At 31.8% G+C, this 23,007-nt stretch overlaps 1 protein-coding gene across 8 annotated transcripts in view; it reads right to left on the bottom strand.

Annotated features, from left to right (window-relative positions):
- Nucleotides 1-23,007, bottom strand: part of LOC143232770 (uncharacterized) — a 69,110-nt gene that overhangs the window by 18,695 nt on the left and 27,408 nt on the right. For 7 of the 8 annotated variants that reach the window (XM_076468599.1, XM_076468601.1, XM_076468600.1 and 4 more), the window contains 4 exons: nucleotides 18,007-18,147; nucleotides 10,455-10,576; nucleotides 9,886-9,988; nucleotides 894-1,076 (listed from right to left, as the gene is read on the bottom strand). In XM_076468599.1, coding sequence (XP_076324714.1) covers nucleotides 894-1,076; nucleotides 9,886-9,988; nucleotides 10,455-10,576; nucleotides 18,007-18,147 — 549 coding nt within the window. The remainder of the gene's footprint in view (nucleotides 1-893; nucleotides 1,077-9,885; nucleotides 9,989-10,454; nucleotides 10,577-18,006; nucleotides 18,148-23,007) is intronic. The other variant, XM_076468604.1, reaches the window with a different exon arrangement.

Here is a 23,007-nt window from a genome sequence, read left to right as displayed (position 1 = left end):
TGGCCTACACTCTATATCAAAATGTAGAGGACAAGTTGTTGTTTTTTTGGCCAGTAACAGACCAATCGTCACTTTACAAACCACATAAAACTAAATTCAATATGTAAATTATAAGTTGTCACATGACTAATGACTTTTATATATACATTTTATACTGTTTTGGATTTTACATTTGTGAGAAAAAAAAGTAATAACACTCAAGATTTTTATGTACATAATTAAAAAAAATTATGATGATGCCATAAGTGGTCTCAAAACATATTTTGATATACAATCTCGCATTCTCAGGAGAAAACATACATTGAAACATCTTGTGTTTGATTTGAAACCACTGACAGTCTCATAATATTTTCTTAAGTTGTGTATTACTGACCGTCCAAATATTCAAATTATTTATATTTACACAAATACCTTGAATTTTAACCTGTCAATAATTCTGAATAGTTTGTTTATTAAATAAATAATTTAACAATCCATTTTTTATATACCATCAGTAAATTCCATACTTTTATTTTTTGGTACTGTTAAAAAAGCACTCTTATGTTAGTTTCTGAAAATACTGAATTTAATGGAGTCAAGATCAAGATTTCTCTAATTTAAATCATAAGACATCTGCAGCATGACTATAAGGTATCTCTTTGAAACAGAATAATAACCAAGATTAATCTAACAAATTCCTACATAAGTAAATACATTAACACTTTTAAAAAAGTGTGTAAAAGGAACAAAATCATTGCTATTGAACAGAACTCTACATTCACATTTATAGTTTTTAAAAACAAAATAAACCCTCAGTACCAGATTGTTTGTTAAAAAAAATTGAAATGTAATATATAATACTCATTTTGTTTTGTTAGTGATTAGTTTCTGAACTACATATATAAAAATCTAACCTGTTTGAAGATCAATGAATGAAGACTTGTCCTACATGGAAACAAACACAATGGAAAACTGATAACCACTGTGATGACAAAACCAAATTTTATAATCTGAGAGATGAGGGTTGGGCTTAGCTTTACAAGAATATTTCCTGTCATTGGCTCATCAAAAAATGCCACATATCCAAAAAATCCCACCTGTACAAAAATAAAAATTAAATACTGGCTTAAAACATTTTTCTCACAGAAATCTCACAAAATATTAAAATTATTGTTATATACTTGCTAAACTGTTTCTTTTCCTACTGTAAATGTTTCTGCAACTTTCTGATGTAATGCTTCAGAATTTCCTCACAAATCTACCAAAACCCATCCAAAATTTTGAACTAATAAATCAGACAAGATGTAGCTAGTCAACAACACTTACCAACTGGACCCAAACCACAAACTCTTTATACCAGGATCAAATTAACAGTTTTGTCACATCCACACCAAACTAATGGTGACTTGCTTACATGGGTCAAACATATTTAAAAACATCCTGTCTAACCTGATTCATAACACTAAATGTGATTTAGAAATAAAAATAATAGTTACTTTGGCACTACATGTAATCAGATCTGTGTTCTATGCCAGTATAATAATGTTTACAAAATTTACACTACACTTACAACACTACAGAATTTTCAAGCATAAAAAACAACAACTACTAAACAGAGAATTCCAGAAAAATTATAAATACTTGTTATCCTTCAATATCTTATGAATTGAAGCTAAAAGTCTACAAAGAGATATTTAAACATTGGTTCTTTTTCTTGGGGGTATCTCATGAAATTAGAAGCTAGCTTGTTATTTAATTTCCTTAATACAAGGCATTGTCTTTCATAATGATAATTTGGCCACCAAGAGGCATGGAAAATTGCCAATAATATTCAACTGTTATGTAGTTAATAATAACAATATTTTAACTTTTTTCTTAAATCAGAAATGTATTTCCATTAAAGCTTACCTCTTCTCACACTGCAGCTATTACTCAACTTACAGGGCTTCTTTCTTTGTCCATCTAAGCATTGGTCTGATTTTTTCCTCATTTTCTCCAGTCTTTTACACCTCACTTAATTGCTCTTTGCAACTTTTATCTTATGAAACTCTCCACTTAACTCAATGCACTCTTTATCCAGATACTGTATATAAGCACCTCATTCAGGTAAAGTTATTACTTTTTCTATACTGACTCAATCCACAGTCTCTAACATCAGCTCTTAGTGAGTAGGAAGTGCAGAAGAGTGTGACATGGGATACATATTATTGGAAATACATTTTCAAGTCAATTTTAACTTCCAAACCATACCTCCATTCACACTACAGCTATAATCTTATACTGATAAGATGGAGGGGTCAATGAAGGCATTATTCATACAAAAACTAACTGCATAGATTATGGATGTATCAACAGAAGACTGGCACCATAGTGAGAAAACCCAGAACAGTTAAGCTTTTTACCAAGAACTTAATTCACGTACTGTGCATGGAGTTTTACATGATTTATCATTACTATTGGCCAGGCCCCAACCAGATAGCTGAGGTTCCTGATGGAACGTATCCATTGCCAAAGCATGAAGGTGGGGTACCTGGGACCAATTTGCAAGCAATAGGTGTGCCAATGAATGGTCAACCCACCAATCAAAGTTGCAAAATAAGAACCAATGAAACAGAATCTTGCAATGCAGCATCTAACCTGTTGGAAGAATCTAGTTTGGTCAAGACAACTGATCTACAACCACTGTCATCATCAGTGTAACATGAAAAGCTAGTAGGATAATATGATAGGAGTGGTCTCAAGAAAGGAAGTCCAAGGTTCAAAAACAAGGATCCCTGGACCAGGTGCCTCCTCAAAAGGAAACACAATACACCACAACATAATTTTCAGAGTGAAGCCTTATTATTTTCTGATTAACAAGTCCTCACTGTTTGAGGAGCAAGATGAATATAAAAATTGTGTAGAAAAGCCTCATCATCTCTGTGTACACTCTGGGATTCAAGGATATATGCACTCCTTCCCTGGAGCAAGGCATAAAAAAAATTATATCCTTGAAATTGAAGAATAATCCCAAGGAAACCGGGGAATCCAGTGAATTGATGTTATGATCCCTTGCCATTCTGAAGGTAAAAGCCCTGAACTGCAGTACCTGACCCTTGTGCACAAAACATTGACAACAGTGGTGAGGTTCCACCACTATAACAATGTATAAGTGGGTGTCAATTACAACAAACTTGAATATCTACATCCCAGTATAAAATTCTAAATCAGATTGAGGAATCATTTACTTGTAAACCTTGAATAATCTAGGAATGAGTATAGATGAGAATGATTGAACACAAATTCTTAAGCCAATAACAGACTAGAATAAAATCCAAAAAAAACTAGCTCACTATCCCCAAATGAACCAAACTCTGACAGCCCTGAAACTAAGTTCCAAACTCCATGTTGCCACATCCAATAATACCCTATTTGATGATCATGCATCTCTACAGTTGCCCCATAGCATAGTTTCCTTTGCAAAAGATTGCAAGTCCAAAACATGTCATAAGTGAAGAGATTTGTCATAAAAACAATTTGTGTAAATGTAAGTTTTATTGCTTATCCAGATAAAGTCCTTAATTATATTGCACATTGTTACCTAGGGTTAATGTATGGCTTTTGCCACTGAAATTTATACTCATGGATCCTCAGCCATTAAAAGATGCCACACTTTGCTTTCCATGGCTGGAACTATCTGCTGTGTCCAGTAACCAGAATCCAACCTCTGATTTTAGCATTGTAAATCTAGACTTACTGCTGTCCCATCACCAAGAAATTAGAGACTTTGGGAAAATCAAGTACAAAAACACAATAGCTTCTATAGGGAGTCAATAAAGCCAACCTGTTTGATAATTATTTTTCTGACACTTTCATATCAACTAACAACACCAATCACAATCACAACCAATGTTTAAAAATCAATACCTTTATAAAATACAACCAAAACTTCTTTTCTTTCACCTTTCCCATTAACATTCCTAATTGTTACTATAAACATACTGGCACACAACATTTCAACAACAGTTACCATACCAGAAATTAAAACACATTTATGAATATTAAAATACAGTGTCCCCAGTGAAGATAAAATACCAGATACAGTCCTCAAACATGTCTCTCCTAACCTACTATGGCATTTCAAAATTCTATTTAACATATTTCTCTTCTCAGGAGATCTTCATGCATGTAAAGTAATAATTACTCTTATACCTAAAAACAGACAGAACTCCTAAACCTTTTCAATTCTAATTCAATAAGCTTGTTAAATTGTATAGGTAAGTTTATTGAACAAATAATCACCATTAGGTTATTATTATTATTATTATTAGAGAGCAACAACTTACTGTCAGAAGTACAAAATTCTGGAAGAAAATCAGACAAGCAGCAGATCACTTAGTTAGGTTAACTAAATTTACCTTTTAACAGACTTAATAAACAATAAGCAACAACAGCAGCTTTCCTAGACATTCAAAAAACATTTGATACCATATGGCACAACAGCCTTAAATATAAACTACTAATTAAGTATAAAATAACCATAATCTATGCTAAATGAATAGCTAGTTACCTTGAAAATTGTACAGCCAAAGTAAAAATTAATAACACTAATTCTCAACCATTCACTTCTAATGCTGAAGTACCAAAGGGCTCAGTCCATAGCTCTCTCTTACACACCTTATTCGTTAATAACCACCCCTCATGTTTGCATCACAATATGCTGATGATACTGTGATTTTGATCACTTTTATAGACTCAGAATTTACAACTAAGAAATTATAAAGATTTCTAAACAAAATTATTGCATAGTGCAACAAATGGCTTATAATACTTAACCTGATAAAAATACAAGCTCATATATATCACACAAGCTTAAATGAAATATTCAAATTTGTAAAAAATGTAAACCTCACTATTAATGGATCTACCATCCCCCTCTCACAAACAGTTAAGCTTCTAGACTTGGCCCTTAAACAACATCACCTGGCACATCCACTAGCAAGAACAGTGCACCTCAGAAAAACAAGTTATTATATTCACAGATACAAGACATCTACAATTCTCTACATTTATAAACTGTTTGTCAGGCCTATTATAGAATACAGATCCGTGTTAACATGTAACATGAAAAATCACTAGCTAACAGCACAACAAAATATACAAAACAGGGCTTCCCACTTAGTACATCACCTCCCCCTTTTAAACACCAGCATGTTATGTGGAAAAAATTCATGAAACTCTACCCCAATTAAAAACATGATTATAAAAATTGCTACTAGTTAATATAAAAAAATCAAATAATAGAAATTCACTCACCTCTCTTTTTCTCACTCTAGTCACCTCCCCATATTCATGGAGGAAACATTTGTCTCCCCCTATAACCTTGATCATGATAATAGAATAGCAATAACCTTTAAATAGAACAGTTATATATATGCATAACTATTCTGTTTTAAGCTTTATTTCAGACACTCGACCATCTATCAAACAGCTCTTGCTGCCTTCCTTTTCTCCACATACCTGGACACTGGGTGGGTTATTCATTTCCACTCAGTGAAAGTGGGTTTTCTGCAAGAACTCCCATTACCTTCTCACAACAAAATTCTAAGCATCAGATTTATTGATCCCAGCCAGGTTTAAAAATGCTTGTCTGTTAATAGTTTGTCAATGGTGTACTGCTTCTTCAATTGATAAATACTGGAATAACCACATCCAAAACTTTGCCTCCTTCATCTCATACCACACACATCTTGTATGTCATTTGTTTTCAACTTTAACACTCATTAAGTCACAATTACTTCTTTTCAGTAGAAAAACTACTTTAGTCTTGAGTAGTAAACTTCTCATTCAGGATGAAGGGAGTTAATCTATCTTTGCACACCCCAGATGTACACTTTTCAATAGCTGGCATTGTAATGCTGTCAAATTCTTTTCAGAAAGGTTTTGTCAGAATTTTGTTAATACATGGCTGTAATACTACTTGTTACAAGTCTCTTCTTAGATGGACCTGATGCCCTAAGTTCATCAATATTCTTTATTTCCAATACCAAGGTTCAACAGATATCCCTGTCTTGGGAATTTTACAACATCAATCTGAACACATTTCAATACACTGAGTATATGAAAAATTTAGTTGTAAAGAGATGTAACAAATCCTTCCTAAAAAATTGAATTTCCAGTGGCATTAAAATACCTGTGAAACATCAAACAATATCAAATGGTATTTCAGATATATGTCGTTCCATCACATCTTTATGTCAGTTATGGTTGTAATGTAACTGTTTTATTTGCACTTTCAAAATATTTCAATATAATGTACTCAACTCTCTGTACTTTAAAAAGAAAATATTAGAAGGTAAACACAGTCTTCTTTATCAGGAACTTTAATGCAGATATATCATACAGAAAGTAATTGTAAGAGTTTGTATTGATCTACTTCTCCAATATAGAGTTCTTACTTTTGCTGATACTTACAAAATTATAAAAAAGTTAATGTAAATATTAAGCCCATAATGTACATGATTATGTGCAGGAAATTTTTTTCTTCTCATAGCAATAATAACTACACTGCACAAAAGCAAGGATAATTGGAATCTTGAATATTACAACCATGACAATGTAGAAAAATATAGTAATACTAACCTGTATTAAAATAATGTCAATAACCCACTTTAGTTCAGTGTGAAACAAGACATGCATATTGTTATCAATTACGAGATCAGAAATGAAACTACTGGTCATTCAGTTTATGAGATATATATATACATATATTATTTTCACTTGTCATTTGCAAGTGAATCACAGACCTTTTAAGTTCACTATATTCTACATGAACCTTGTCTAGAACTTAAAACAAAACAACTAAAAAAGAGAAGAAGGTGTAGAGCCAATGGATTAGAAAAAGTTGACAAATCACAGCAATGACTTGAGCTGTACTATATATTTTCTCAAAGAACATCTACAATGCAAACAGGTTACCAATATATGTCAGTTCTGACTTACTGTAACTGGAGAATGACTACATTGAAATTACTGGATGTTTTAAGTCAAATTTGAATGCCGTATCAACGTAGGTTCAAGTAGACGTATACTTCAGAAGATCAATCTACACGCCAGACACCTAACAAGATACATTCCACTCACAGCAAGGCAAACAAATAACTCACCTCCAATTGTGCCTACAACATGTTTAATGAACTGACAAAAGTAGTACAATTCTTTTTTAAAAATAGAGCATGTTTCACCTTGTATTCATATAAGAGATGCATGTTCATATAAAGAAAATCTTAAATCTTTTTATACAGAAATACAATGCACATTGCAGTGATGAAAGTATTATGTGAAAATGAATAATGGAGAACATGACATCTACATCCAGTAAAATGGCACCATTAGTTGTACATTTTACAGGGATACCATTATATGATCCTTTGTACTTTTATACATTAGTATAATCAGCTTCCACTTCAACCTTGTAGATGATAATGTCCACTCACTGTTTACAATACCAGTGGAAGAGGAGATTAATCAAATGGACTAGTAAGCATGCACTCAATTCCATCAACAATAAAAATACTCTTGGGAGATGATGAGTGTCATCCTGTCAAGTATAATAAACAAAAAAACAACAACACTTAAAACATTTCCTTCAGATAAGTAAGGTAGTTATGATACCTGAGAACCTTATCAGCTAGTTGATTTTAAGAATGTAACATCCACTTTAGTTTACCCTCACTGTTTAGGGTAACTATACTCCTTACTGATGTTAAATGGCAGGAAATGTAATGATTTAAAGCCTGCTTCACTAAATGTTCATTTATGAGAAAGAACAATGACATTAGTTTCCATTTCAGGACATATGATGGACCATCAGATGCCTAAATTACATGAAATGGAAAGTTGGAGAGTAAATAAGATTGTTTTTAATAGTGGTTTTGCCTTGCTGTGGTGAAAATGTGGTCCATTCTAATTATTTCTTGTGATATCTATAATAAAGAAAGTTAATACACATTTTATATTCATGCAATGTTACAGCACATTACTGTCAATACTCAGTAACTATGTATTTACTTCATTAAATTTCTCATCATTTCATTGCATTAATGTCAAGGGTTGTTGTATGGTTGGAGAACATATATATATATACATAGAACCTTCTTTCTTACAGCAAAATGTTTAAAAATAACAACTTCATATAACACAACACTTTGAAGAAGGAACCATTTAGTATTCCTCATGGAAGCAACAAACCTTACATAATAGTGCATTTAGAACAGCAATGCCAATCCAGAGAAACTGTCTCCCCTACAAAGTGAAAGCCATGATTACAATGAGAATCTGACAGCCCAAAAAGCAATCATAATGAATCTGGGCATTTCCTTTAGTACCATGAATAAAATAATTCTGAAATCTGAAATTGTAGAAGAGTCCACATACTAAACATTTCACAGACTTCCAAACATACTTCAAAATGCAGACAGAAAAATTATAACCATAAAAATTTCATTTCATCATGTAACTACTGAGTTCCCTTGTCTATTTTTAACCAAAGGACATTTGTGCCTTTCATCCACTTACATTTGTCCTTGGAAGCCAATTTCCATTTCTGTGGAAAGTTTGTCAAGTTAAATGATCAAAGATAAACATTACTGTCCTTTACAAAAAGCTATTACAGTGAAAAGTGGTGGTGAGCAACAATGTATAATTACAAACAGAGTAGTGAGTGAGCAAAACTGATAATGAAAAATATACTTATAAAACAGTACAGATAATTTAACTTTATCTTTATAAAATGTAATTAATATTCAATACACAGTATTTGAGCTACAAGTACACAAATACTTCACAAACTTTACTTAAAAAGTAGTTTTAGTAAGAGATCAACAGTCATTTGATTTATGATATGCAGTGGAACACAGATAACAAACACTTAACTATAAAAAAATTCAAATTATTCCACAAGAAACTAAAATTATATTGACCAATAATGCATTTCATACAAGCTATTTTTTTCCCATTACATATTATCTCGCACTTACCAGATACGTGTGTGTGTATTTATTGATAAAAATTAACCAGTTTTTGGTTTATAAGCTTTTCATTGTTTAAAGAAATAATGGATTCTTGGTAAACAGTGTGCATATTCCAAATGATTCTGTAAAAATATTTATTTAAAAAAATGTGCTTAATTTTTAAAACAATCATTAACTAAGAGCTAAATTTTACACACACATATTGATACATCATACATACAAATCTTCTAGCTGTTTTTTAAAGTTTGCTTCATTTGCTGCCGCTGTTTTTTATATGTATTGGCTTTATACCAGGTTTTATATCTATAACTATGAATTGTAAAGAAAATTAAAGGATTCTTAGATTTTTGAAATTTTATATATTTATACACACACATATATCCATATGAACGGGTACATCTACCAAAATCCACAGTATAATCCAAATTATAACACAGGTGAACAAAATAGGTTTATTCATGAATGAAAGTAAAGTTAAAGAATAATAACTATATTTAAACACAGAGTACCTCGAAATAGGTGGCAGTACATTTTCTTAAAGGAAACTAGTGTATTTTCTTGTATAACTGGTGAGGTGATGTTTCTTTGTGACAGTTAATCTCTTTTAAATTTTTATTTTATACATATTGTTTCATCAAAAATATTATTTTTTTTTTCCATTTTTTTCAATAAAACTTTTTCCACAAATGCATCATGTTTTTCCAGCTATATTGATCTGGTTATTCGCAAACAGTGCATCTATCTCAGTTTATCACAGAATTTGGAATGAAGATTAAATGAACACTCATCATTAGCATAGTGATATAAAAGCTAAATCATCCAATTTACATCTGCTTATTCACACCTACATTTAATACCAATGAGCATTATATATGAATAATAGCAGATTACTCACCAGTACATATACAGTAGAACACATATTGACAGCACCACTAACAACTGTATTCATCCTCTTGAGAGAAGGCTCATTCAGTGTATCGAAAATCTCAAACAACTGACTGTGGTGTGAAAGAAGTAACTTCATTACAGCAAAGTTAGTAGTTGGCTTTTTGAAATAAAAACATGGCAACAGTGTTATCTTTATCATATGTGTAAAAACAGAACCACTGTATTTGAATTTTGAAGATTAATTATAAAAAGCTATGTTTTAAGGACTCTACTGCAAATATATATATATACACACACTGCTGGCCAAAATCATAAGGCCAATGAACATAAAGAAAAAATATGCATTTTGCATTGTTAGACTCAACCACTTATTTGAGTAGAGCTTCGAAAGATGAAAATAAGAAAAGAGAAAATAAAAATAAACTTTTTTAGCATTTAATAGGGAAAATGTGAACACTATACAAGTTTTATATATACACACACACACACACACACTATATTTTATAAAAGCAAATGAACTTCAGAAATTAAATCAGCCTGTTTTTTTTAAGTTTGTAACATGAAACTGAAACTTACGTTTGGCAAGACAGAGCCATCGAAAAGATAGGTAGACATGGTAATACTCCTGAAGGTTCCCATAAAACCACCTCATTCCACATAATTTCAGAAAACAGTTTTGGAGTAGCTTCTGCTATAATCTAAAAATATAAAGAGATTAGGTAAATACCAGAATTGGATACAATCTTTATCTTTTATATTATTTTTCTGTGATTTTTTTATATGCTAAGCCATCCAACACAATTGCTAGATTATTCAACTTACAAGAGTGAATTAGTTTCTAAGGACAAGTGTAAAAGTAATAGTGTTTATTGGCTTTAATATTAATGTTCTATCACAAATGTTATTTAAATACAAAATAATTAATAAAAGTGTAATATTGATTCAGCTATTTTATATTTACTCTCTTATCACAACCTCCAAAGTGACTCTTTTTGTGATCATGTTAATAAACATTAGAACATTATGTTACTTTATGTCTATGGATCAAAATACTTCAGTAATAATGAGAAAGGAAATAATCAACAATTTTGTTTTAAACAATAGTGCACAAAGTCCTCCACTGGACTTGTAATCTGAGGGTTGAAGGCTTGAATCTTTGTCACACCAAACATGCTTGCCCTTTCAGCTGTGGGGGCATTATATGTGGCAGTCAATCTCACTATCTGTCAGTAAAAGAGAAGCCCAAGAGATGGCATTTGGTGGTGATGACTAGCTGCCTTCCCCCTACTCTTACACTACTAAATTATGGATTGGTAGCAGAGGTAGCCCTCATGTAGCTTTGTGCAAAATTCAAACCAAACCAAACCTCTATTGGACCAGCACTGTACTGGAAAATGAATGTAGACTATAATTCCAAGTTTACTATATATATCTACATAAAATGTGGCACACTTTTAATCATATAAAATCACAAAAAATAATTAGATGTGTTCAAATGTATTTGTATTCAAGATATATTTATAAATGGCAGACATCACACTAACACAAACCCTGAAAAGTAAGAGTGCAAGGTGATGTTTGTGTGAATAATAAGAATATTTTGTCAACTGTAAAGTTTGCATACTATACTTATATAACTTCTATAATCTACATATCTAAGTTGTTTTTTTAAATCTCTCTCTATATCTGGTATTTACTCTCCTCTGTCATGAAATGTCACTGAATCAGCAATGTACAGTAAAATGAACAGTCAATAAATGAGGTATGTATAAAATACCATGTTAAATGGCACTTTGTACAAAATTGAAGCAAGCAAATTTGAACCCCACCTATGCAAATACGGTCAACAAATCTAGAGTGATGTCACTCACCATTTTTATACCTTGAGGTTTTTTTGCAGAATTTATGAAACTAATGACATATTTAGCCCTACTGCCATGAGCTCATGTATTTTATACAGCCTTGCAACCACTATATAACTATGATGGTATACATACTATGACTCTGGAAGTACTTATTTTATCTTCATAAAATTGGGCAAGCTTTCAGTAAACTTTAAAAGTCCTTTGTAGATAAAAAAATAAATAAGAATTTGTAATTAAATATTTTTACAGAAACCTTATCCATAATTAGAAGATGTCAGAGGGTTGCTCTGAATGCAAATGATTTTCATGTTAACATCAAAATTACTTCTCTTTCTGAAAATTTTAAAATTTCATTTGTGCAATCCTTAAAAACTTCTTCAGTATATTTCAAGTGATTTTTTTGGAAAATATTTTTTTTTTATCTTTTATTCTGATATTTTCCATAATATAACTTCATATAGTGTAATTTGATTTGAATAACTTCATAATCACCATAAAAAATCAGCTATCCCTTTTTCTATCTAGAATGAATGCAAATTATAATGGGAAATTACAATTGTTGATCCTATATAACTTAAAGCTTGTAACATTAAACATATATTAATACTTAATTTTACTGTTTTATTGCCTTTTGAGCTGTTTCTAACTGATAACCCTGCTATAGAAATTGTAAATCACCTGGTGAATACTTAACTTGCATTACCCTATCAAATTACCTTATGCACAAGCTGCTTCCATATATAGTATGAGAAAATTTTATTATTATTACCTAATCTAAGTTTACCTAATTCAATGTTTCAAATGTTTACATTTTTGTTAGATTTATAATTAAAAATAAAAAATGCACAAGAAAAGCAAAAAATATAGTACTTATTTTGCTCTCAAATATCAAATTTCCTCTGATAATATTACTACTACAATAAATAATTTATTAAGTCATGTGTTAAGAGCATAGAATAATATGTAAGAAACAGACAATGTTCTACAGGCATCAAAATTTTTCTGGCTTTCCAACTACGTGATAAAAGCTGTTAAAAATTCAGCTATGCTCACTGATGCATTTCTCTTGGGAATAAAATTTGAATTGGAAACAAATTAGACAGTTCTCTGTACATAAAACAATGTAATTCAATGTATGTCATTTGACAGATTAAAACTGACTTTCAACTGGTTATAAATAATACAGAATAAAATATCAGAGAAAACTACTGACAATTTATGAAAGATGGGAATGGCAAGTAGATCTGAGTTTCTAGTTTATGGTTTTGTAATCAAGTAAGATTGAAGAGTATCAACATAATGATTTGTCTGAGTAATGTCTATATTACAAAGTAACTAACATTAAATCTCATACTTCTTGGAAGAGTGGTAAATAAATTAGAGAAGAGGGGCAATCTAGAAAGCAAATATCACAGTTCTCTTACTAGTCAAGATTGAAGACTTAAAAACAAATTTCCTTATGAAATTAAGAACTTTTGCCTTGAATGATATTGAAGTTAACATTATCTTAAATTGAAAATCTATTTCCAATTATAATTACCTTGCTGACACTTATAGCTATTACTCCACTCCTACAATTATTCTTTGCCCATCTAAGCACTAGTCTGGTTTTTATCACTTGCTCCAGTCTTTTATATCCCACTCAGTTGCCCTTGGCAACAATTGTCTTCTGATACTCCCACCTTCATCAATGCACCCTCTATCCTGATATTGTATATAAGCACCTCATTCAGATAATTTTATAACTTATTCAAGACTAATACCATCCAAGTCTCTAATATTGGCTTTTAGTGAAGATGAAGGTAAGTATTATTGGAAATACATTTTTAATTTAGGAAAATGTTAACTTCCAAAACATACCTCTGCTGCTGCTTATAGTTTGAATCCTACACTCCAATAAGAGTGGTATCTGAACAAGGGATCTGTACTACATCAGAACAGATATGCTCTACTTCCTGAACTTAGTTTCTGTATCAGGAATGGAATTGTACATCACTAATCATCACTACAGGCCAGTACCAACCAGATAGCCAAGGACCCAGGATGGGAACACTCTGTGTTTGGAGTTGTGAAAAGGTTGTGGACCTCCTACCATAAACTGGAGAAAAAAATTTTTTCTGTGTGACAGAGCATTAGGTAAGAATAACTATTCTGAGGACATAGAAAGTATGAGAAAGTGGTCTAAGGGCAAACAATGCAAATTACACAGGCAGGTGATGTCTGTAGGTTAGCAGCCCAAAAAAATATACCTGCAAGTAAAGGGGATACATGACATATGAAAATAAGGTCCCAAAAAGGTGTAGAGAGAGAACACACAACCTGAATCTACTTGTTAGGTAACTGAAATGGTCATTTGGAATGGAAATTGTGGATGAAGCAAGAACCTCTGTCAAAGAAATAGCTCAAAAAATGAGTTATGATTCCCACCATCCCTGACGATGACCGAAGAAGGTCGAAACGTTGTTCGCTCTTCTATGTAAAATATTTTCTCAACCCAAACGAACCGTTTTTGCATATAAAAAGATTCCCACCACTGGTTGAAAATGATTCAGCCTTCTCTTAATACAACATTGTCAATATACATGTCACTACCTTTGAGAAAAGTGATTATCAGACAAAGCAGAAACTGAGCCAAATGCATTTCAACCTTAGAAATTAAACCATAATGCCATGTGAAAGACAGCATAACTACTATGCTAGAAGCTTGAGTTTGTGGATAGCTGGCTGCATCATATCCAGTCATTGCTGCCTTCACCTAGAAAGCCTAAAAAGATGTGGAAAAGCTGGACACACTAGAGAGGGCTACAGAAACAGAAACCCAGGTGTAGCCACCAATCTGTTGTAATTGATGCAATCTGACAATGGGTTGGAGCAAATCATATTCTGTACTGTGAGTAACACATGAAGCAAAGAGAAGGTTGAGAGTAGTAATACAGTTTTGTCCAAATGTAAAGCATCTGTTGTCAAGGCCCAAAGATGAGGTACTGGACATCAAATTACCAGTAGTTGAGTGATCCAATGTGAGGCAAACCCATCAATTAGAATTGCAAAATGAGAGGCAGTCTTACAGAACCTCGTGAACAATAAACTTACTACAACAGGCATCACCCTTGGAACCTGGCAAGCTATAAAAAGGTGACAAGTCCTGAGAAAAGAGGTCCAAAATTCAAAAATAAGGAGTTCTAGACCACATACCTCCTTAAAGCCTGATGACTTACCTCATTTCTTAGAAGCCCAGATCTTGCATGTTGAAGAATAAAGAAAAAAGAACATTGTGTAGGGAATCATTATCAATCGTGCATAACCTCTAGAATTCCTAATTGTAGTTATAATCCTAAATAAGGAAACTGGAAAAACAAAGAAATAGATGTATACCATCCTGGTTACTTGAAGACCAATAAAAGGTTTGCTTGTGTTCTCATCCCAAAGGCATGAAGAATTGAAGTAATGTTCACATTCCCAGAAGAGAAAGAGCCATCCGTGCAGTGGCAAAAAGAGAGATGAGCATTGAGGAGAATGGGAGACAGCAGAGTACAATTGATAAATGAGATTAAAAATAGAAAAATAACCAGACTGATGACACTTTGACTTAGGGCAAGAACAATGTAGCAGTCCCAAACGAGAAGCCTGTCTGGAGTGTACCTGCAGGTAGAATCAGAATGTAATAGTCTAATAATTGACAAGATGTTGCCAGCAGTAACCCATCATCCATGGCTTTTGGTGTGTGCACACAAAAATGGGATGAGAAAACTTGTACAATACAGCAAAACCCATATTAAGCCAATGTGAAATTGAATGGAAAAAAAACCCAAAACTACCATATCTGACCCTTGTGCACCATAAACACTGATAGTGGTGGGATTCCTTTGCTAGGGCAAATTGCAAATAGGAGCCAACTACAACTACAATGGACATCTACAATCCCAGTAAAAAAATTAACTTGTGAAACTTGGAGAATCTAGGCCTTGATACAGACAAGAAAAATCAATAACTGTACACCAAACTTCTGTCTTCACAGTCCCAACAACAAAAAACTCTGAAGAACCATCCCAACTCTCTCACTATCCCTAGACCAACCAGACTCAGAAAACCCTAAAACCAAGTTTCAAATTTCGATGAATAGCAGGAGACAGAAATCCCACAAGCCGGGTTGATAATAGTGGGGGTGGGGGATGTGAACTGAACAGCAAATTGTGACCCAAGGATCTGCAGAACTTCAGGGCAAATGGAAAAGATTACTACATATCCACAAATCCTTGGAACTGAGCCCCCCAGAACTCCTGAAAGTATACATTATTTACAGATGCTGCTGGCAATCCATCTAAGCAGTGGAAACCTTAGATACAGACAAAATCTATTCTGAGTTCCAATGTACTGAGGAGCTGAAGTCAGGAATCAGTGCTTATGAATAAGGGTGGAACTATGACCCATATAGAAACCAATGAAAGTTAAGACTCCAACAAGTAGCGAGAGAAATGTAGATACCAAAACTTGAACCAATATGCACATCAACAATGAATCTAATTCATTGTGAATAAACTGGCAATCTTGAGAGTCTTCTAACAAATTCAAGTGAAAGAAAACAAAATACTGAAGTTGAATTTTAAGTCCCTAGACCTACTTTGACCCATTAGGGTACACAGACTCTGCTTTAGAATCCCCAAATTCAAGGAGCAATATTATTTGAGAATAAGGAAAATGCCTCATGGTAGTAGGTGAAATAATGAAGTTCTAACAATGTATTGGATAAGGCTTATCTGTTCTTTCACATAGGTAAGAAGTGAGCCCTCCAGCATGAACTAGTTTTTGTATATGAAAAAAAAAGAAATTGATCCTAGACCTATCAACTCAAAAGCAACTGTGAAAAAGGCCAAAACATCACAATCTTGAAGAAAACCAAAAGAAGTCCATAAACTTACCATTGACCCACCGGTGGAGCTGAAAATCCAACAGATTAAAAAAAGGCACAGAGAAAAAAAAAAGGTCAACCTAAAGTCTCTCCAAAATGTTGAGGAATGCCTTCAAATGCAGCCTTTGAACCCCTAAAGGATCATCACAGATTTTTATATATGTCTACATATTAAAAGTGAGATAGGAGAGACCTAACTGACTCTGAGCAGGAAATAATAATCCAGGATTTAAATCATAAGTGGTTTTTCAACTGGATGAAAGAAAAATAAAAAATGTTACAAAATCAACTAGATAACAATAATGTTCAAAGCATCTCCGAATGGCCGTAATGCCAGAAAACCTGTTAGTGACACTTTATTGAGAAAATGTGATAACATTATCTGAATAAGGTGATTATATACTGTACTAGGATAGTGGGCACATTGAAGTAGGCAGAGAGTACCACAAGACAATTATCACCATGGGTAACTGAGAGGGGTATAAAAGAGTGGAACAAGAAAGAAAAATCAGACTAATGCTTAGATGGGCAAAGATAAAACCTAAGCAGTCAAGTAATAGTTATAAGTAGCAGCATATGTCAACTAATGCATATTATTACAGTTTAAATGTTCCAGCTTACTGTGCATCTTTCCAATTACACTATCTACAATGCAAACACCACATGAATAGGTGAAAATATGGTTCAACAAGGTTTTCACTTGAATTCAAAACATTTTGTATAACACATTTTCATGGAAAAGTGTTTTATTAAACCAAGAAACAAAAAATAAAGCAAGGACTCTATTAAAATATGCCTTAAATACAACTGTCATATACTGAAAACATGAAAGCCTCAAAAGGAAGTAAGATTTAAAAAAAACAACTCAGATACCAGGATTTATTTTCATAGTAATATACATCATGCAATTCATGATAGGAATACATCTAATACACATAAAATTAATTTTAACCTGAATATTATATTCTGAAATTATTTCACATCAAGTCAAACAAAAAAAATGTCAGTCTACGTCAACTAAAAATGCATTCGTAGTCCGTAAAGACTTCAAACAACAATGAACACAATATAGTTATTTGAAAACATTTCACAATTATGAAAAACACCAGATTAACACCGAAATTATGTATCAAAATGCACTGGTACATAAGAACTGTATTCTAAGATATTAGTTATTGAAAAATTAGACATTACTTTTGTTTCACAGTAATTAGAGAACAACCCTGAAGCTTTGGAAAAACACTAAATATTCTATTAATGGACTTGCATAGTATTAAAAATGCATTACAGTACAAAAATACAAACCATCCTTACTTCTATCACTCTAAGCATAATAACAGAAACAAAAAATTACCTTGACAATAAGAAAACCATAGAATATCAAAGACAGGAGGCTAAAACTAGTCAGACTGTCAACTTTTCTCAGAAGCCCCAGTGGAAGGGCAACAAAAACACCAAGGAAAGCCAGAAAAATCACTCTAAGTTGAGGAGTTAACTGTAAAATACAACTGTTATTACATATAATAAAAACTTGTAAGTTAGCATTTTAGTATTTTTTGTAATGATATATGTATATACAGATATTTTAAGTCTTAATACTCTGGGCCTTTGAATTCATAAAAAAACCATATTTATGGATATTAAACATAAAAGGGTAAAAATAATCTTATGCTAGCTTGTAAAATTTGTTATTAGTAAAAGGAATGATATAAAAAAAATAAAATCAGGTAATTAATGATCAACAAAACTGTGAAATAAAGTTTATTTTCAAAGATTATTTAAAATAAATTGTAATATATCATAAAAGCACAGAAATCTTAATTTCAAACCATTAAAGCTGAACATAAATATCTTGGCCTAAACTTATAATTGTATTTCTTAAAATAAATGTTTCTTTTCTTTACACTGGCATTATTACCTATGTATATAAATTTATGAAGTACACCCGTAAATATTAATTATTTAACAGATATTCATAACTGCACCAAAGTATCACTAAAATACCTTAACATAACAAATTCACTAACATATAAACACACAGACAAAATATTAAAAAAAATTGGTTTTCAAGTTTTTCACTGAAATATTTTAACTTCCATAACTTTATTTAAAGTATGTATTTATTTATATATTTTGAGATAATAAGGAAATTAGTGATCAACTAAAATATATAGTGGTATATAGGTATCAAACTAAAAACTTAACCAAAATTTATATAATGACTGTATTCACAACAGATATAATTTAGTGCCTTCTGTAATTAAGTGCTGTTTTATATGATGACATAGTAATGTTACAAATATTCTTAACTTGCTACAAAAATTGAGGACTAAAATTATATTTTAAGGAGTGTGGAAAGTAACTAAGCATCCTGTTACTCACCACAAGGAAACTGGAACATACTTGTTACAGTACACGCTGAAAGATTCACACTAAGAACATGTACAATCATGGGCCTTTATAAACTGCCAAGAGAATGTGCTATTGGCACTGATAGGTAGATTTAATGTTGGAATCTCAGTGAAAAACCAAGGGGAAAATCATTACTGGAACAATATGCTAGTCAACACATTTAACAATCCACCAAACATGAGAATTGCCTTTTATTTTGTATTTAACACAAACATAATATCATAAAAGCCTCCTAAAGAAATAGCTTTTAAGAAAGGGAAAGTTGGAACATATAAAAAGAATAGTAGAAATAGTTTTAAGCAATTAACAACCATAAAGTAAAAACTTCAAAGATCCAACAAGCAGCTTCAAAACTGACCTAACAGAAGCACATTTGTAGGAAACAGCTCTCTAGATTAAATTACTCAGAAAAAAGTGGAAGCTACAGTAAAGACAGTAAGAATCATTCAAACAAAAAAACAAAATGAAATAGTAAAAAGTGCATAATGCTAACTAAAACAATTCAAAACAATAAATTTATTACAGGATAAACCAGAATTAAGGTGATAATAAATATAAGACAAGTCCTTAAATTACAAGAACAATAATAAAAAATATGAAAAAGTTATGATTTTTAAAAAAAATTTCTAAATACACCTATAAATACTGAAAAAAAAAAAATTATTTTAGGTAACACAACTTTCAATTTACTGTTTTCATAGACAATCTTTAAATGGTTTGTTTACAACCAAGTTTAAGACTTGCAATTGTAAAGTCACCCCTTTTCATATTAGCAGGCCTGGATTGGCCAGGTGGTTAATATGCTTGACTTGTAATCTGAGGGTTGCAGGTTTGAATCCCCATCACACCAAACATGCTTGCCCTTTTAGCAATGGAGGTGTTATGTTACGGTCAATCCCACTATTCATTGGTAAAAGAGTAGCCCAAGAGTTGGCAGTTGGTGGTAATGACTAGCTGCCTTTCCTCTAGTCTTACACTGCTAAATTAGAAATGACTACCGAAGATAGCCCACGTGTAGCTTTGTGTGAAATTCAAAAACAAATAAACAAACATACTAGCAGTTGCTTTTTTTTTAGTTATTTGATAGTTATTGAAAAACAAAACAAAAAACAAGCATCCCCTCTTCAAAACTATTACTTAATCTGTTTTCACTTTTTGTGTCACTTTTCCACATGACCTCTACATCCTCGGGTTTATTAATTTCAACAATCATATAAATGGAGCGAGACTTTTACAGCAACATATGCAGGTTTTTGGGTGAAAAATGATGTGAACAATCTCATATTAACTCTTCCCACACTGAATGAGTACCACTGATTTCTCTCTGTTCTTTTTCATTCTTGAAATGGAAATACTTAAAAAAATTGCATGAAGCTTGATACAAACTTCATGAATAATGTCTAATTTCTGATTTACTATTAAGGTTTTAGGTTGTGAAATGTCTTCAATTTTTATGAAGCATTCTTTAAAAAAATAACACTTTTGCCCTAAAGTTTCTTTAATTATTGATCAGAAAAAATTAATTTATTCTTTTATATTCAATCAGTTTAATTTTTTTGACACCCATCAGTATATTTTATTACTACAATCAACTTCTTGTTGTAAGTCATATAAACCCAGTATGATTTCCAAAGTTTGTGCATATATTTTTTTTTTACATTTTTGCTTAAAGTTACAAAAGGACTATTTTCCCACAGCTGTTCCTAATTTTGAACTTGAATAGACTAGAAGGAAGACTGCTTGACAAAGAAGCCATTGATAATTCTTGGACAATGCTTGTATGATGAGATATTTGATCATCACTCCAAAGTAAGACATGCATAGAATACTAACCCTCAGACTCACAGTTTGGATATGCTGATCACTATGCCAAGTTCAGTCCTGATTGACAAAGATTAACTGGTGAACAATGACTTACCTTTCATTATAGCAACATTATTGCCATCTTTGTTAACAAAATTGCTGGTCATAATCTAATCATTATAGTTTATTTCTACTAAATAAGAAGTTCTTGTATTTGTGTTATTTGACACACAGACTTAACAATATTTGCAACAAAAAAACTTGTAGCTTTCAAACAGATGTAATACATAAAACATTATAATGTAAAAAAAACAACAACATTAAGAACTATACAAAGGAATCTCCAGCTTCCATTTAATTATAAAGTATTTCAAAAGTTTATCTAACAGTTGCTTCAATACCCATGACTATACTTAACCTTGCTATTTTCATAGGTGTAATGAATCGGCACATAACTCATTTGGAATTTAGCCTGCTAGTGTTAGAGCATAATACTTCTTCCTTATGCCAATTACTGGCTGAATGTCTCTTTTTAGCCAAGAATCAGAATTCTCAAGACCTCTCCAAGAAGTTCAACCAATAAACCCATATTTGAGAAATAAAATATGCAGAAATTAAATGTAAAGCTAACCCAAAATATTGAAGTCTGATAGAAAAATAAAACAAAGCAAAAGGTAATCTGGAATTGTGGTATTTACCTTTCACATGGCTATCTACACTAGAAAAATTAAAATTTAAACACTTTTCAATTAAAAATAAATTTAATATGCATTACTTAATGTTCAGATCTCAACCATTTATTTTTAAAAGTTTTGCACTTTGAGTGACCTGAATATCCACTGGTTGGGAAATGGCAAATAACTCCATTCACCCTTTAAGACTGATGGTGAGAAGAATCAACAGAATAAATTGTTTCCATGCCTCAAAATATTTTTGTTGAATAGTCCTTAAATAATTTAAGCAATTGACAAACTTGGGCATAAAACATCTCTTCTATCTTGAAAGCACTTTTCTCAGTTCTGTGACTATTTTTACACCCAGCTTCTTATTTCACACAACTGTTTTTATCTAAGATTGAAGTTTAATATCATTCTGTCTGTGATACTATAACAATTTGTTTTGTAAGTTTTCATTCACAATGACTTATTTGGGTCAGATGAACTACTAGGTCTATCCAAACTATGGATGTTGTAGCCATGATTCCTACTGTTTTTTTTTTTATTTGGAAGGAAAGGAGAAGATATGTTTGACTTCTCTCAATTTTAGCATTAATAGATAATAAATGCACTGACAGATAAAATAACCTTGGTTTTACAGTGTGATGCCCTTGTCTTTTCATATAATTGCATGAAATCCTATGACTTTTCTAAACATTTTCACAGTTTTGGCAAAAGTTTCTAGAACCAGATAAGTGGAACTCAAAGGTAATATGGAACAAAAACAAAATGAAAAATAAAAACTGTGCATTAAAACAAAGATTACAAGTCTGTCTTCTTTTTGGGTTTTATTGTTTTAAAAAATTACACAACATCATGTAAAGTACAAGAACAGCACACACTGTCTCATTCACCAAAAATCAAACAAAAAACATACTCAAAGCCAGCCCTTATCATTCAGATATTCATCAAGCATTCCATTAAATGTACTTCATCCACCACCATCTAAAGAAAAGACATTTTAAAGGCTAACTACCCTGTTAGAAAAATAAAACTGTTTTCACTGAAAATGATTCCTATCCCCACTAAAATTTATATTTGTGTCTGCTAATTTAAAATTTTTCATCATTAACTACGAGAAAAAACAAAACGCACTAACAGTATTGATTTCATTGATAATCTTAAACATCTAATCAAATGCCTTCTAATTTTCTCAAGAGAAAATTTCAGAGATCTCAGACTATCCTCTTATGACAACAAATCTATCCCAGGTATCACATTAGTAGCTTTCCTCTCAAAGCTTTCTGACAATTCAGTATAGAGTCCAAAACTAAACTCAGTACTTCATATACAGCCTATCCAGTGAGCTATACAGAAAGATTCTAACTTCTTTTATTGAACTTAAAATCATATTTGCCCTACCAGTTGCAACATAATTCTGACTTAAGAGACTGATCAACCATTACACCAAGATCATTTTCTTC

This window comes from Tachypleus tridentatus, chromosome 11 (assembly GCF_004210375.1).
Source record: "Tachypleus tridentatus isolate NWPU-2018 chromosome 11, ASM421037v1, whole genome shotgun sequence".
Lineage (NCBI taxonomy): Eukaryota > Metazoa > Arthropoda > Merostomata > Xiphosura > Limulidae > Tachypleus > Tachypleus tridentatus.
This window is presented reverse-complemented; position numbering and strand designations above follow the sequence as displayed.